Raw genomic sequence first — 16,787 nt, forward strand, 5'->3', positions numbered from 1 at the left:
TAAATGGATGAGTTATAAAAAAATTCACCCCCTCACAGTTTATAAAAAAAATTAGCTATATAGACCAAAACCACTTTTTGTAGCAGGCTGTAAACATATTTTTTTCTGCTGTAAAGTTGGGCATTTTAACATGGGGAGTCTATGGGACTGACTCTCTTTTGGAGCCAGTCTCTAGCGGCCAGTTGATGAATTGCAGTTTTAGTCACTTCCGTTTTGGATTCACATGAGAGACCGGAAGGTTGCCGCTTGCCCATACTACATACTTAAAAAAATACAATTAAAATGGTAGTATGTCATTCTGGACACACCCCATGTATATGTCTTACCAGCAGTTTCTGTGGTACAGTGCGCGGGTCTCTACTAGGGGCACAGAGTCGGTAGAGGCGATGGGCGTCCACATATCCTAATAACCTCTCACACAGGAGGTCACAGGCACTGTTTGAGGGAGCACAGGCTAGGATATGGGTTGTGGCCTTGGATTTATTCACCTGATGCAGCAAACAAACAAACACCAAGTCATGTGTCACATGGCTGTTTAAGGCTGCAATAAACACATGAATGAAGTAGTCCTTATGATTGTCTTTACCTGCTTTATGGCTTCCACCACTGTTACAGTTTTGCCTGTGCCAGGGGGTCCAAAGATCAGGTAAGGTGCTGGTTTGGATGTGCCCGACAGGATATGCTGCACTGCCGCCTTCTGCTCAGGGTTGTTCTCTAAATCTTTGTTGAACATGCTGGAGGACAAGCACAGTAATGTTTGATAAAAACACACAGAGTGAGGACCAAAACTCTGAGTCCACCCTTCTTTTTCTTATTTTACACAGGGAAACATATAGCTCAAGTTACACTATCTTTGTGTTCCTCAGGAACTTCCTGTCATCTTGAAATCATCAAAGATGAAATTCCTAACATATGTGCATGCGCGGATGTACTGTAGCTGTCCATAAAGTGCCGCGTGTGAGTGTGTGTGTGCATGCAAACCTGAGGTGTGGTAATGCAGTGAGTCCAGTGCCCTTATCAGAGGGGAATAACACATCTCCCAGTCTGTGCTGGCAAGCCAGCTCCACCGCCCTGTGCTGAAGCCTTATGGGGAAGCGATTGATGCTGAACTCCACATTGAACTTCATATTTTTGACAAACTTCTGGAGAAGCCTACAAACACAGAACCAAAATAGTTAATGTTCTTAAAGAAGGCGGTCTGAATTAAGGCTATTCGTTTGAAATAATATAACAATTATATATATATATATATATATAAGTCTGTTTTTGAAAAGTCTGCATGTATCTGATTACCAATACAGCAAAAACAATGTATTATTACAATGTTACAAATGTTTTATGTTTAAAAAAAAAAATAAAAAAATTATTCAAATGTAATTTATTCCTGTGATGGCAAAGCTGAATTTTCAGCATCATTACTTAATTCTTCTGTGTCACATGATCCTTCAGAAATCATTCTAATATACTGATCTAAAATACTCAAGAAACATTTCTTATTAATATCAATGTTGAAAACAGTTGTTCTGCTTAATATTTTTGTGGAAACCGTGATTCTTTAATGAATAGAATGTTAAAAAGAACAGCATTTATTTGAAACAGAAATCTTTTGTAATGTTATATAAGTATTTAATGTCACATTTGATCAATTTAATGCATCCTTGCTGAATAAAAGTATTAAAGGTATAGTTCACCTAAAAATGTTTAAAATGTAAAATTCTGTCATTAATTACTCACCCTCATGTCGTTCCAAACCCGTAAGACCTTCGTTCATCTTCGGAACACAAATTAAGATATTTTTAATGAAATCGGAGAGCTCTCAGACCCTCCATAGACAGCAATACAACTGTAATGTTCCCAGGTCCAGAAACGTAGTAAGGACATCGGTAAGGACACCTGTAGCATCGTAAAACTGAAGTTGAGCCACTGATGTCACATGGACTGTTTTACCGATGTCCTTACTACGTTTCTGGACCTGGGAACATTACAGTTGCGTTGCTGTCTATGGGAGGGTCAGAGAGCTCTCACATTTCATCAAAAATATCTTAATTTGTGTTCCGAAGATGAACGAAGGTCTTACGGGTTTGGAACGACATGAGGCTGAGTAATTAATGACAGAATTTTCATTTTGGGGTGAACTAACCCTTTAATTTCTGAAAAAAAAAAAAAAAGATAAAAATCTCACAGACCCCAAACTTTTGAACAGTAGTGTATATATAAAATTAGGTCTTTAGTACAAAAACATGTTAAAAACATGTTACAATGTGGTTACTATTCATGAAAGCTATGTATCATGTTCTCACTGTTTGAAATATTCTTACGTCTTGGAGAAGCCGAGTTTAACTCTCTCAAGTTCTACACTATGGACATAGCCTTCATAGACAGTGATGGGCTGGTTCCTGTCCTCTGACAAACAGACATTCAGTTTATCTCCTCGTAGTACGGACGGTCTGTTTTCTGCCACCCCTGGGACCTGAGTTAAAAACAGAGACAAAGTCATCAGAAAAAAAAATCTGTCCTAAAATTGTGACTGACATCATGATATCTGTAACAACATCTGGCAAGAATAAGAACACATCTGGTGTTAGATAATTGTGCTTCTCACTCACTTTGAGAATGAGCAACTTTTTGTTTGATTTGTCGAGGGTCATGGTCTTGCCGTAGAGATCGTACTTCTTGATGTCCACCTCCATCTGAATCTCTTCCAGGTGTAGGAGGAGGTGAAAGCGTTCCTTGTAGTTCTTCATGCATAGCTGAGTGTCCAGCACTTGCCTGAGAACATACAGACGTCAGTGACCAACGCACACTCAGAGAGAGCTGTATAACTAACTTTAAACATCAGTACATCAACACAATTTCTTTGCTCTAAAGGAGTCCATGCTTGCTTGCCTCACTCTGCGAAGATGCTGTCTTACTGGGGGTGAAAGGCGCTCGGAGTCCTCCAGCTTGTGTTTGGCCAACTTTTTCAAGTAGTCTGGGTAATGATATGGATTCAACTTCACCATAATCCTCAGAACATGTGTGATGAAACTATTAAAAATACAACGTAGAAAAGTGATTCAACAGTATTGAACACGATAGATAGACAGACAGACAGACAGACAGACAGATAGATAGATAGATAGATAGATAGATAGATAGATCTAACCTCTCAGGTGGTACCCCTTCTTCCAGAATCCTGTTCTCCGGTCGGAGTCGTCTGTTCTGTTTGGGGTTATATGGACTCTCTGGGCCCAGTGTCTCAGCTAGTCCAGACTGAACCACTGCCTCCAGTTCCCGGACTATGCAGAAGGGCTTAGCGGTACCTGGAGGATCTGCCTCTGGGCAGAACTCAAAGTACATGGTGGCTGGAAAGTGTCCATGATGGTGGACTTTGTAATGCACTTCAACAACATAACTCTCACCTAGCAGAGAGACATCAATTTGACGTTTTTGTGAGCATCTTATTTCATTTGTTCATCTATCTATCTATCTATCAGATGAGAGTCTCAGTATTTTTCTCACCTGGACAGAGGAGAAGAGGAGAAACACGGTTCACTCTCCTCTCATCTACGAGAGTGAAGCAGCGCATCTTGTGCAGAGCTGTGTAGTATGTGAAGTACACGCAGCTCTCGCCACGGTTTACGATGTGAAACTTCACCACAAACAGCTTCCCCTGCTCCTTGATGATGAACGTAACCTTCCCTTTGGTGGCCTTGGGGTCAGAGGTTATTTCAACACCTCCTTTGTCTTTGATGAGTTCAGCTCTAAAAGAGAGACACACATGACAATGAGTTTTTTTTTTAAGTGAAATGTGCCACTGAGAAGGGAAGCCTGTGATCACATTCACATTATTAATTTTTCACACAGGCAATTTTGTTTTTCCTAGTTGGACACAAACAGGTCGAATTGTATCTCTGATGGTCACCGTTTCATTTTGAGTTTGTTGAGGATTTCTGAAGCAAGCTTCCTCTTCGGGGTCAGGACAGGTTTGGGGGAAGAGGATGCTGGGACAGATTCTGGGGCCGATGTGCTGGTGTTCTGCTGTGTGAAGGACTTCCACTGATCGCAGTAGTACACACGCACCTGTCAGAGGAGGAGAATAATGAGGAGGAGGAGAGACAAGAAAATGTAATATGATTTTTCTTCTTTGCTTAACATTCAAAATGAAATGGCTTCATGCATTAGTTAATCAGTGTGTCACATTTATGAGTACACTGGCAGATCTCAAATCTTACAGAAATGAATTAAAGACACGATTAGGCTCATTTAAGCCTATTAACATTCACTGTTAAACATTCACTGTTTGCTCTAACCTTAGGTTTCCACTGAAATATAACTTTTCCATTCCTTATAGTGGCTTTATTGCAACACACTAAGGCTCTGATCACATTGGAAAATGTGGGCTCTTTGCTTCCGTCCCTGAAAAGCAAACAATCACATGCAACTAATTTCAACCTGGAAAAACAAGGCTATTGCATCAATGTAGAATGAGACATGCTGAACCAGGACAGTGATATATATATCACACACAAACAATCATAAATAAATGGCACACTATGTTTTATTCCAGACTTTTCAGATACAAAGACAAAATAAAGCAAAACCTGACATGAATGAATCTTGTAAAACAGATGTGCCAGACACTGAGCAGGTGACTCTGAGTCACAGTTACAAACCTTTTGAACTCAAAGTTGTAAATATCCCGAAGCTCGTTTCTGTCTGTTTTCGAGATCCTCTGCCCCAGAAACTCCAGGAAGTCAAGCCCTACTTCGTATGTTGTTTTGAGAGAAGGCATCCTGCTGTTGTTTGTATGTCAGTACTTTATGTTTTGAATGGTCTCTGGACCAGGCGATTCCGGAATCGAAACTTGACAGTACGCTGTATAACGGTGACCAAGCAAGGGTACATCTGTAAATGATCGCATTCGGCATTAAACGAAGGAGCCCTGACATTTTCTTTTCTATTTATATAAATTACTTGACTACTCGAATTCTGAATCAATCCATAAATAGCTTAAATATAAAATGAGTCAATTTTTGCGTACATTGCGCAGTTAACGGTCAACAAATTTCATAATGAGAAATACAATTTAGTGACACTCCCTAAATCCGTTGCGTTACGTAAGATCCACAGAGGAGCGGCACTTTTCATGGATAGAGAATTATCTGGAAGGGGTTATTTAATTCAAAACTCAATGAGGATTGGTAAATCTAGAACATATAAACTAGACATTTCTATTTCCGTCAAATCAGAGAAACTTGAATATGCCAGTAGTCTTTAGTGTATGCATAACCAAATATGGCCTGATTCAATTTTTGAGTAGAGGAATATAGAATGGAAATTTAGGCATTAAATATGAACAGTTAAAGCAAGTTAAATTTGTTTATAATAGTAGTATTATAAACACGTACAAAAGAAAATAAATCTAAATAAATATTTGGTATATCATACTTATAGAGAGGCTTTTTAAAAATACTTTGTATTGAGAGAAAAAAACAATATACGTGTATAATAGGAATTCAAGATCATAAACAGGAGACAAAATAAAATAAACAAACAAGATCTTCTACAGGTTATATGCCTACAGGTTATAATAGTGTAAAGGATTATGCAATTTGATACAAATGACTTTGAAACATGAATGAGAACTTTTTGACACATTTTGATTCAGTAATGGTTTATAACTTTGTATCAAAATGCATTGATTCATTGTTTTGATTCAAAATATTATGAAAAACATTTTATCCTGTGGGGTCAGTGAGAAAACATATTAATTTTTTTTCATTAAAGCTTATGTGGCACACAAAGTGCAATAGACAAACTTCAATAGCTAAATATAATGTTAAGTACGTAAATATGTCATTTTGAACTCTTTTGTCATGTTTATGATTGTTTTCCCGTCGTGCAGTTTGACAGGGCAGGTCCAGTTGAGCCAAGATGGCGGACTTTGAAGAACAGCTTTCCGACGAGGAGAAGGTATGTGGTTATCGATTCAGGCTTCCTGGTTTATTTTCCCTTCTCTGTTATTGGGATGTGTACAACTTATATATTGTCATAAACATGTCATAAATGTTATTACGCGGATTGGATGTTATAGAGTTTACAAAATCCGCGATGAAGAGCGTGCTAAGGAAGCTAGCAAGCTAACTGAAACTCGATCTAATCGATGATCGCACTCCTCATAGACGCTAGACTGTGTTGGTGGTGACTGAGATTTGAGATTAATATTATTAATAGTTAACTATTGTATGTAGAAAATGTATTATATAAGATAATATTTGCGGTTTCACATCAACATTGAAAGTAGTATTGAGTTTACCGACTGTTAGAGGCTTGGACTGGTAACGTTACATCCAAATCAGGAAAAAATCACTTCATCAAGATTAACAACTTAATTTAGACAACATTATAAAACATTTTCGTATATATTTGCGTCCATGCACTTTTAATAATTTGTCACAACTTAGTCTCTCATGACTAAGTTAATTTTTATTTTTTTTAATTAATTTTCATATAAAACTTATGTAAGATCAGTTTTCTCTTGTTGCTATGTATTGTTTCTAATAGTATCCTGCATGTAAATGGCTACATTTCATTTGTCGTTTTAGATTCATGTAATGAGATCAAGGGGAAGTGTTTTCTTTGCCCTAAAACAGGGGCGCAACCTCAGCTCTGGTCTTGTTTGTATTCTCAGCTGAGTGTCGGTGACCCAGCCCTCTTTCTGCATGCTCTTACATGCGAGCGGCTCTTCCTGTCTCACGCCCCCACCCTCTGCTACCGAGCCGCTGCCAGTCATGGGCTGTTCTAATGTGCGGACTCGCCCCTCCGCCTCTGTAAAGTCGAAACAGTCGTGTTGAGGCCATTTGGAGGTGGAAAGAAGCATTTCAGAAATGCTTAGATGTGGAAAACTTGTTGCAGCTGCAAACTGCTCAAGATTGGGTAGATGTGATATTTAGATTCCACTGATATATTGTTTAGCACACCAGTGGGAGCCAAACACACACAAAAAAACACCTAAAACAATTAAATTATAAGTCGTACTTATAGGAAAATATTGAGCATAAGTGTCAAACACATTAATTAGTATTGGTATAATTTGATAGTCTTAAGATGTTTTTGTCATATTAACTGAAAGCTGTTTTCAGGTAATTGAGCAGTTTCCTTCCTACTAAAAGTGAACAAGATGGAGAATTCAACTACAAATTTTTTTTTTATTTTAGTATAGCATCAGAAAATGCTGTTAATTTTTTATAGATTGTGTGATTTGTAGATTTTCATCAATGGCAGGCATTCATATTCTGTCAGTTATTATTGTGTGTGCCAGTTGTTAATGCAAGTACAGTAATGCATTGATCTCCCCTCATTTACTAGCAGTACTTGTTTGAACATGTGACTAGTCAGGGAAACCAAGAATAGCAAATATTTTTGTCATCTTGTGATTGGGACAGAAAATGTGAATGTATGCTTTGTTTTCTACATACAGATTGAATTTAGGGTTTAGAAATGCTATCATGCAAGAAAACTTTACAAAAATCTTTTTCACACACATGCTGTATCATTTACTGGCCATTTCGATTTCTTACTGTTCATAAAATTGTGTTTTTTTATATTTATTTATGTAAACTATACACTTTTTCTACTACCGTTTAAAAGTTTTGGGTCAGTAAGATTTTTTAAAATGTTTTTGAAAAGTCTCTTTTGCTCACCAAGACTGCATATATAGTAAATATATTAATATTGTGAAATATTATTAGAATAAAATAAAAAAACAGTTTTCTATTGTAATGATTTTTAAAATATAATTTATTCCTGTGATGCAAAGCTGAATTTTCTGCATCATTACTCCAGTCTTCAGGGTCACATGATCCTTCAGAAATCATTCTAATATGCTGATTTGGTGATCAATAAAAATTTTTTACTATTATGAAAATTGAAAAACATTGCACTTTTTAATATTTTCTGCGGAAACAATCTCCTTATAGAAATCCTTTATGATAAATCAGGGTGGCCGCGGGTCCTTAAAGTCTTAAAATGTCTTAAATAAAGTTTTCCTAAAATAAGGCCTTAAAAAGTCTTAAAATGTCTTAAATTCAGATTCAATAGGTCTTAAATATTTTTGGTCACATTACGACAAAAATGTCTCCAGTCTAACAGACCCAGTGAGTGTCCATCAAGAGTACTTTCCCCCCCGCTATAGTTACCGCGTCATCAGAGAGAATTGCGGTTACAGAATACAGTCGAACACCAGCTCGCTGACCAGCCTCCGAACTACTTTAAATGGGTTCATGCAAGTTTACTGAAAAATGGCTTGAGAATTGTACTTGCCCGACAGGACTAATAGCCTGATTAAAACTTAAGTGACAAAATATAATCACGCATCAAAACGCGCGAATGATTCTTCTGATTTTATTACATTCAGCCTAAACAGTGATTGATAATTGATAGTGTATTTCTATTATCAATGTCGCGCTGTTGAGGCTCGTGCTGCCTGTCTCTGTGAGAGACTTTCATGGAGAAATCAAATCAAATGAGCGTAACGACACACATAAAGAAACTCACAAAAAAAAAATACTGAGGTAAAAATTGGAATTATATCGTATCGACCGAAATTAAGAAATATATCGTGATATCAACTTTGGCCATATCGTCCAGCCCTACTCCAAACTTTTGAACGATAGTTTTTAGTTTTGTCTCAGTGACAACAGAATTATCTAGCTGTTTTTTCCTTGCGTATTTGTGAAAAACAGTGCAACTTGTTGGCACTAACAGCATAATATAGGAAATGGCTCCCATCAGAAAAACATGGTTTTGTTGCACACATTTTAGCTGTGATGCAATGTGTGTTTTGGAGAAATAGAACTGTAGACATCCTAGATAAGATAACATCTAGATTTTACACAGAATTTAAAGTTGTTATATGATGTATAAGTAGTGACACATTTCCTTCAGATCTTCAAATTGATTTAAACAATTATGTTGCATTTCCAAATAACAACCAGCAAATTGACTATTTTCGTTGTGATTTATTTATTCTAATTTAAAGCATGACTATACTCTACAGGAGGTCTTTACAGTATTTGTTTGTTGTTGGTCTGTTATTGTCACTGGTTTGTCAGTGAAGACAGACCCTGTTGAGGTTTCCACTAGGGTTGTGCCGATAGACGATAGTATCGTGTATCGACGATAGACAGAGATATCGCCTGTGGCTGATGCCTTTGACGATAGCAAGACGATTATTATTATTATTATCAGGCTAGTAATACTATCTAATTAATATTAGGGCTTATTTGTTGCATTATATTTCTTTTTCCGCATTTTTACAGTATTGCGCGTTCTAGGGCTGTGCGATATTGAAGAAAAATGCGATATGTGATACCTTGTTAAAAAATGCGATATTCGCTCATAAACAACAAAGTGCAGATGTTCGTGCGATGTAAATATAAGAGATTTATTCATCATACAGTGTATATTCACTGATTTTAATGGGAGTGTTTTTAAAGTGCATAAACATATTATCGTGTATCAGCGATCTCACAGGCTGACGATAGGACGATATGAAAATTGAGCATATCGCCCAACACTAGTTTCCACGTTCAGGAGTGCTGGAATGGGTCCAGAATGGGAAACAGCCATGGAGCCAGAGCTGGACTCGGTGTCACTGGCCCTTAATGCTTACATGTGCACTGCTAAGAAAAGCCTTAATTCTGCAGCCTTCTAAGGAGTGGCACAGAGAGGGGCTCAGTGTATCGTCACAGGCAGCATTTGACCTGTTTTCAATAATACCACCTTCATTTAGCTGAAATAAGGTGTTTAAGTTGTTTTTGGCTCTAAAGGCCCGTTCACACCAAGCACGATAACTATAAAGATAACGATAAAGATATAGTTTTAAAATCGTTCTCAATATTAAAGAATAGCATAGTTCACACCACAACTATAACGATAACGATACAGAGGAACGATATCGTTGTGATCACTTTCAAAACGATTTTTTTCCAGCTGATGAACAATAAAACACTGACAGCCAATCAGAATCCATCCTGCTGTGACGAGCTCGAGAATTTAAAGAGGCAGATGCGCGTGCGCTTAGAATAAACAGACGATATCGTTCGCTGGTGTGGACGCTAATATCGTTATCTTTATAGTTATCAAACAGGTTTTGAAAACAAATGAGGGTAAAGTACAGTAAATAATAGAATCAATTTTTTATTTTATTTTTTTAATAGTGAACTATCTCTTTAATAAGTAAGAACATGCAGTAGAACTGATCAATTATGAAGGTTTCAGGTCATGGTTACAGATATTTTGATTTAAGCAATTACAAGTGAACGAGCGCTGTGAAACCTCTGATAGTATTAGGAGTGTGATAAGCGGTTTTTAATGAGCATATGATGTTCTAATGCAGATGAGTCCCTTTCAATTCCCATTTATTGTAGATAATGCAGGCAGAGCGAGAGTGAGAGAAAATCACGTGACCAGCTGTATTATGACAGCATGTGCAGAGGATTAGAGAGGAAACAGGGTGAGCAGGAAGACAGGCTCGAACAGCTGCAGCGGGACTGAATGACGACCGCTCCTCCAGGTCTCCCTTTAGTGATGCAGGGAGATACAGAGCAAAAGGAAGCTCTCACAGCGCCGCCGCTCCATTTGTGCAGTTGTTCATTTGCTCAGACACTCAGTCACTATGATATTCCAACTATCCACTGCAGTGCAATTACAACACAAAAAGGAAGTCTCCAAGGAGAATTGCTGTCACAAGGGACTTGCAGAAACTGGAGGGGATTTAATATGTCAGGCATTATGGAAATTAACCCGCCTTTCACAATGCCTCCTCAAGAGGGGTAATTCTGTTGTACATTCCTGTGATGTGCTCGTGGGATGAAAAGCCATATCCAGAGCAAAAAAATACAAAAAATTGAAAAAAGACAAACCACTGCAACATGATAACAAAGCACAAATGTAATATGTAACCAAGCGACATTAGCAGGTTAGATCATTAACCTATTTGCTTTTTAAATACAACAAATCCTTGTTTTCATAAAATATAACTTGTTCAACCTCCTAAAAATGTCTTAGCCTTTTAAAAGTGGTACTAATAACAAATGCTGTAATTCAAGGGCAATTTTTAACCTTTATTTTACCAGGAAGTCTCATTGAGATTAAAATCTCTTTTACAAGAGAGATCTGGCCAAGGTAGCAGCCATACAGTAAGACAACATTTTAAAATACAACAAGTACACATTAGAACAATATTAAAACATAATATCTGCTCAACAAAAACAATCACAAGCCTCCATTACCACTCTCTTTACGACGCCTTTAAATTCACCAATAGACAACAATTTATCTAGAATTAGATCTTTTTGCAAATTATTCCATGCCCAGAGTACATAATAGGTAATACTGTAAAAACATTAAAAAGCAAACACTTAGAAGAACGTAGCTGGTAACTGGTAACTAAGACAAAGAAGGGTACAGAGATAAGATGGAAGTTTACCTAACATTGCTTTATGGATAAAAATGTACCAGTGCTGTTTTCTATGTATGGTTAGTGATGTCCAACCCACCATCTCATATAGAATGCAATGATGAGTACGGGATTTAGCATTTGTAATAAAACATAATGAAGCTTGGTACACTGAATCAAGGCTCGTTGAGATGGAAGAGGCTGCATGCATGCATAATATATCACCATAATCAAGCACAGTTAGGAAGGTAACTTCTACAAGATTCTTTTTGGCACTAAAAGTAAACATAAACATTGTTTAATTTAAAACCAATTTTAAGATCACCAGAGCACTTTCCAATGACTGAAATGCAGTCTGAAGCTCTTTCACCGCCTGTGTAATAGTTGGAGGAAGGGTATAAATAATAGTATCATCAGGTTAAAATGTCCTTTCCCAAATCATTTATATAAATAGAAAACAAAATAGGTCCCAAAATGGAACCCTGCGGAACCCCTTTAGATATATCAAGAAAATCAGATTTGAGATCCTCCACATGAACACACTGAGTCTGATCTACCAAATAATTTCTAAACCATTTCAACATCCCTGGTCCAAAACCAGCACTGCTAAGTTTTTTCAACAGCAATTCATGATCCACTGAATCAAACGCCTTGGATGGCTACACAAATAAGGATGAGCAGTGCTGTTTTCTATCCAGGGCACCAATAAGGTCATTTATCATCACCGTAGCAGCAGTAATGGTACTATGGCCAGTTCTTAAACCAGATTGAAAACAGTTTAAGATATTATTATCAAATAAAAACTGTTTTAACTGTATATTTACCTGAGATTCAAGGATCTTAGCCAAAATTGAGAGTTTGGAGATTGGACGATAGTTGTTCATTTCTGAGGGATCACCACCTTTAAATAACGAGAGAACATAAGCAGCTTTCCAAATTTTAGGTATATAATTCGACAAAAGACTCTGTAATAACATCCACTGCCTTTAAAAGATAAGGATCTAGGTTATCTGGGCCTACAGATGTTTTGTTGTCAATACCTTTCAACGCTTTCCAAACTATATATTTACATTAATGTAGAAGTAAAAACATTAAGGTGATAGGAAACAAACGTATATCACTCCAAGAAAAAAAAAAATCTGCTAATGTGTACAGACATTTTCTTTAACGTTAAAATACAACACTCTCAGATAAAATGGAACAAAAGCTTTCACTGGGGCAGTTCCTTTCCAAAGGTACACTTTTGTACCTTATTTTACCCCTCGCTGGTGCATATTAGTACCTTAAAGTCCCGTTCACACCAAGCACGATAACTATAAAGATAACGATAAAGATATAGTTTTAAAATCGTTCTCAATATTAAAGAATAGCATAGTTCACACCACAACTATAACGATAACGATACAGAGGAACGATATCGTTGTGATCACTTTCAAAACGATTTTTTTCCAGCTGATGAACGATAAAACACTGACAGCCAATCAGAATCCATCCTGCTGTGACGAGCTCGAGAATTTAAAGAGGCAGATGCGCGTGCGCTTAGAATAAACAGACGATATCGTTCGCTGGTGTGGACGCTAATATCGTTATCTTTATAGTTATCTTTATAGTTATAGTTCTTGGTGTGAACGGGGCTTAAGAGTCTTTGGAAAGGCTGTGGTTCATAAAAATCATTTGTGTATGCATGACACCACTCCACCTATTCTTGAACATGACCGTTTTTCTTGGTTAGTTTTGAGGTGTTAGATGTTTTCTGCAAGCGTAGGTTTTGAGTAAACACTGACACATCTGTAGTGAGTTTTGCATGTGCAAACACTGCTCTCGTTTCCTTCATTAGTACTTTTGTTTTTCCTCAGGTCCGCATTGCTGCAAATTTTATCATCCATGCTCCCCCTGGAGAGTTCAACGAAGTCTTCAATGGTAAAATATTCATGCAGCATGTATACAGGCATCAAAAAGACCAAACAATAACTTATTCAGACAGTTTGGGGTTGGTAATATTTTTTAATGTTTGTGTAGGAAGTCTCTTATGCTCTCCAAGGTTACAGTAATATGTGAAATATTATTACAATTTAACAGTTTTCTGTTTTAATATATTTAAAAATGTAATTTATTCCTGTGATGCAAAGCTGAATTACATCCAGCATCATTACTCCAGTCATCAGTGTCACATGATCCTTCAGAAATCTTGCTAATATGCTGATTTGCTGCTCAAGAATTTTTTTTTTTATTATTATTATCAATGTTGACTTGTGGTGCTTCATATTTTTGTGGAAACCATTACATAACATTTTTTTTCAGGATTCTTTGATGAATAAAAAGTCTTTTTTGTAGCATTTTGAATGTCTTAATTGTCACTTTTGATCAATTTAATGCGTCCTACTGAATAAATGGTATTAATTTCTTTCAAAAACAAAACAATTCTACCTGACCCCAAGTTTTTGAACAGTAGTATACTGTATGTTAGGAGGAATTTCATTATATTTTTATGTCACAACATGAATAGCTGACATCATAATGTTTTCATGATATCACATGACGTCTTTTCTTTGGTTTCAGATGTGCGGCTACTGCTCAATAGTGACAATCTGCTCAGGGAAGGCGCGGCTCAGTGAGTAGCCTGTATTCATTACAGTATTTGAATGCATATTGTATTACTATCTTCCCTGTCTCCTTCATAAGCCTGTTTTCTGCAAGCAAAATAGATCTAGATTCTCTTCAACAGATGCCATGAGTACGCAACCAGTTATCAGTGTCTCTTTCACTTTCGATTCCCCTTCACAATATGAATAGATCTATGGAGAAGTGATATATTTAGCTTTGTGGCTTTATCAAAAGTCCTTTGTTTAGATGAGATTAAATTTTGTGAAATTTTTCTGTTTGTGACAGAGCCTTTGCCCAGTACAACATGGATCAGTTCACACCTGCTAAACTTGATGGAAGTGAAGATCAGGTGATTATAACAGTTACTGTTGAAGTAAAAATAGATTCATTCACATGGTCATATTGTGCACAGTTTACCAGTACACATTATTCCAAAGAAACTGATGCTGAAACAAGCACTGCCTCTCAAACGACTTTCCGTCACCTTAATGTATAATAGCCTCAATAGCCAATAATTCAACTTTATACAACTTTCCACGGTAGGAAAGAAGTGTCCATTAAACTGAATGGTGTATTAAATTGTACTTAAACTGCTTCCAAACTGCAGGTTTTGATCACAGAGCATGGAGATCTTGGTCATGGCCGGTTTTTTGACCCTCGTAAGAAACAGTCGTTCAAGTTTGACCACCTGAGGAAAGAGGCGAGTGAACCACAGTCTCATGAGGGTGAGGTGGCCCTCAGGCCGTGGAGGGATGCTTGTGACGAAGCTCTGAGGGCGTACGTCAAAGACCATTACCCCACTGGAGTCTGCACTGTGAGTTCACTAGAGCATTTTCATTTGTTAAAGGAATAGCTTAATAAAGTAGTTTCTAAGTGTGAGTGTGTTTTCTGCCACATTTTTGCTGACAGATTCTTGTATTGTTTTTAGGTTTATGGGAAAACCATCGATGGACAGCAAACCATCATTGCCTGTATTGAGGGTCATCAGTTTCAGCCTAAAAATTTCTGGTAATTTCTTTATCAGTTTTTGTTATTTTAGTACTTAAGCTATATGAAAATGTAACTAGCTGAAATAAAATAAATGTAAGTTTTTTTTATTTAAATATATTTTGTTTCATTTTATTTTGTTTAAACTTTAGTTAAATATATAGTTTAGTCATGAAACTCTAGATGGCGCAGGCTGATGGGTTGTTAACGTAATTGATGATATTCAGAGAGTTAAACGACTTGGCACAAGCTGATTGGTTCATGCTGCATATGCAGCCAATGAGCTTACTGCCTTGCATTTATATGGCTGTCTAACGTTCACTTGAGATTCCTGCATCGCGCTTTCAGAGTTTTCTGAAACCCTCCACCTTCCCCAGCTCCACCTGTATAGATCTGCTACGGGTTATTTTATATGCTATTTGTGCAGCAGCAGTATGTCTTAAATACTCACAACACCGTATCGCCGTATGCATTGGCAGTAACAAGTTCCTGTACTTGCTTGCAGCAGCAGCAATAATCTACAACTACAGCAATAACCAACAGCAGCAGCAGTGTAGCAGATCTATTCCGCCAAGACCAAATACATTAACATTTTCATATCCATCACCATGCTAAAATCTTCAGAGAGTTGTCATGATTAAACTATTGTTAACCCTGACTCTGACATATTGTTCTTGTAAACGGTTTCCAGCATTTTTGAAACAAGTCATTTTTAAAATGTACGTACATTTACCGAACATTTTCAGAGATGTGAATTCGGACAGCAATTAAATTTCCACATGACCTTGGTGTTTGTCAAAAAACACTAGGTAATTTGACTGTGAATTTTTACAGGAGGGGTTGGAGAAAAACACCAACATCCTTGATTTGGACGGCAATAAAATCGCAGACTAGTCCCTGTAAATGCTGAAAATACCTTACGTCCCCATGAGAAAAATGTACAGTCTGAATAGGGTTAATGTATGATTTCCCAGGATGCACCCATTGAAGTTGGTTGAGAGAAAGCTTGTTGCACTAAACTGTGGAATAATAAAGAATTAGGCGTTACTAGACTTTTGTCTGGTAATCTTAACACGTTAAAAACCACAGTAGTTGTTCATTCTGTTTTGTATGCCTGACGCAGTTACCGGCTTTGTTCCAAGTATGATATATGATCTTTATATGTGTGGAATGAGCTCTGCCTCCACCCAGATCATGACCCTACTGTATCTAGTAGGGCTGTCAAAAAAAAATGTTGAATTTCAAATATTCGTCGAATAAAAAAAAAAAATCCAAAAACGTTGCGTTCGAATTTTAGGTCTGCGTCAGGCAGCCTTATCAGTGGCGCACGAAATGCGACGACGATGTAAGTGTCATTGCATTTGAATGCTTTTGTTAGCCTATCCAGTTGAACCCACTAGATGCAGCGCTGCTACTACGTTGTTCATTCAATATATAGCGGAAAACGAGAGCATCAGTGTGGCGAATATGTTGTTTACGGCGAAACTGAAACCAAGCCGTTCACACAGAACGCATATTTATCACATTTTCTAGAGGGACATCTATCACCGTTGCACTCGCGTCTCGCACAAGATAGCCGCATGTTTAGAAAGCCATGTAAAATTAATGTAAGTTCAACTTTTAAAAAACATGTCTCAAGACTTTATGGCGGTTTTCCCCATCCCACTTTATCTCATGTTTTTAAATGAAGAAAGTAGCTTACTCTTTGTGATTGGTTTTCGGTCCTTTGTATTAAACTATACATACATGCATG

The 16,787-nt window shown here is 37.2% G+C and overlaps 2 protein-coding genes across 2 annotated transcripts in view; one reads left to right on the forward strand and one right to left on the reverse strand.

Annotated features, from left to right (window-relative positions):
- LOC107708161 (putative helicase mov-10-B.1) overlaps positions 1-4,861 on the reverse strand; it is a 10,939-nt gene extending 6,078 nt beyond the window's left edge. Inside the window, exons 1-11 of the mRNA XM_016512325.1 lie at positions 4,656-4,861; positions 4,293-4,398; positions 3,905-4,062; positions 3,502-3,743; positions 3,146-3,401; positions 2,887-3,027; positions 2,607-2,769; positions 2,319-2,470; positions 982-1,152; positions 587-734; positions 327-488 (exon numbers count right to left, since the gene is read on the reverse strand). Of these exons, the coding sequence (XP_016367811.1) occupies positions 327-488; positions 587-734; positions 982-1,152; positions 2,319-2,470; positions 2,607-2,769; positions 2,887-3,027; positions 3,146-3,401; positions 3,502-3,743; positions 3,905-4,062; positions 4,293-4,398; positions 4,656-4,774 (1,818 nt within the window). The 5' untranslated portion in view covers positions 4,775-4,861. The remainder of the gene's footprint in view (positions 1-326; positions 489-586; positions 735-981; positions 1,153-2,318; positions 2,471-2,606; positions 2,770-2,886; positions 3,028-3,145; positions 3,402-3,501; positions 3,744-3,904; positions 4,063-4,292; positions 4,399-4,655) is intronic.
- A 1,009-nt stretch (positions 4,862-5,870) lies between these two features.
- LOC107708162 (F-actin-capping protein subunit alpha-1-like) overlaps positions 5,871-16,787 on the forward strand; it is a 16,350-nt gene continuing 5,433 nt past the window's right edge. The window contains exons 1-6 of the mRNA XM_016512326.1: positions 5,871-5,955; positions 13,300-13,363; positions 14,003-14,054; positions 14,333-14,396; positions 14,655-14,861; positions 14,976-15,055. Coding sequence (XP_016367812.1) covers positions 5,917-5,955; positions 13,300-13,363; positions 14,003-14,054; positions 14,333-14,396; positions 14,655-14,861; positions 14,976-15,055 — 506 coding nt within the window. The 5' untranslated portion in view covers positions 5,871-5,916. The remainder of the gene's footprint in view (positions 5,956-13,299; positions 13,364-14,002; positions 14,055-14,332; positions 14,397-14,654; positions 14,862-14,975; positions 15,056-16,787) is intronic.

The sequence above is a fragment of the Sinocyclocheilus rhinocerous genome, unplaced genomic scaffold, assembly GCF_001515625.1.
Source record: "Sinocyclocheilus rhinocerous isolate Xijiao unplaced genomic scaffold, SAMN03320098_v1.1 scaffold113, whole genome shotgun sequence".
NCBI lineage: Eukaryota > Metazoa > Chordata > Actinopteri > Cypriniformes > Cyprinidae > Sinocyclocheilus > Sinocyclocheilus rhinocerous.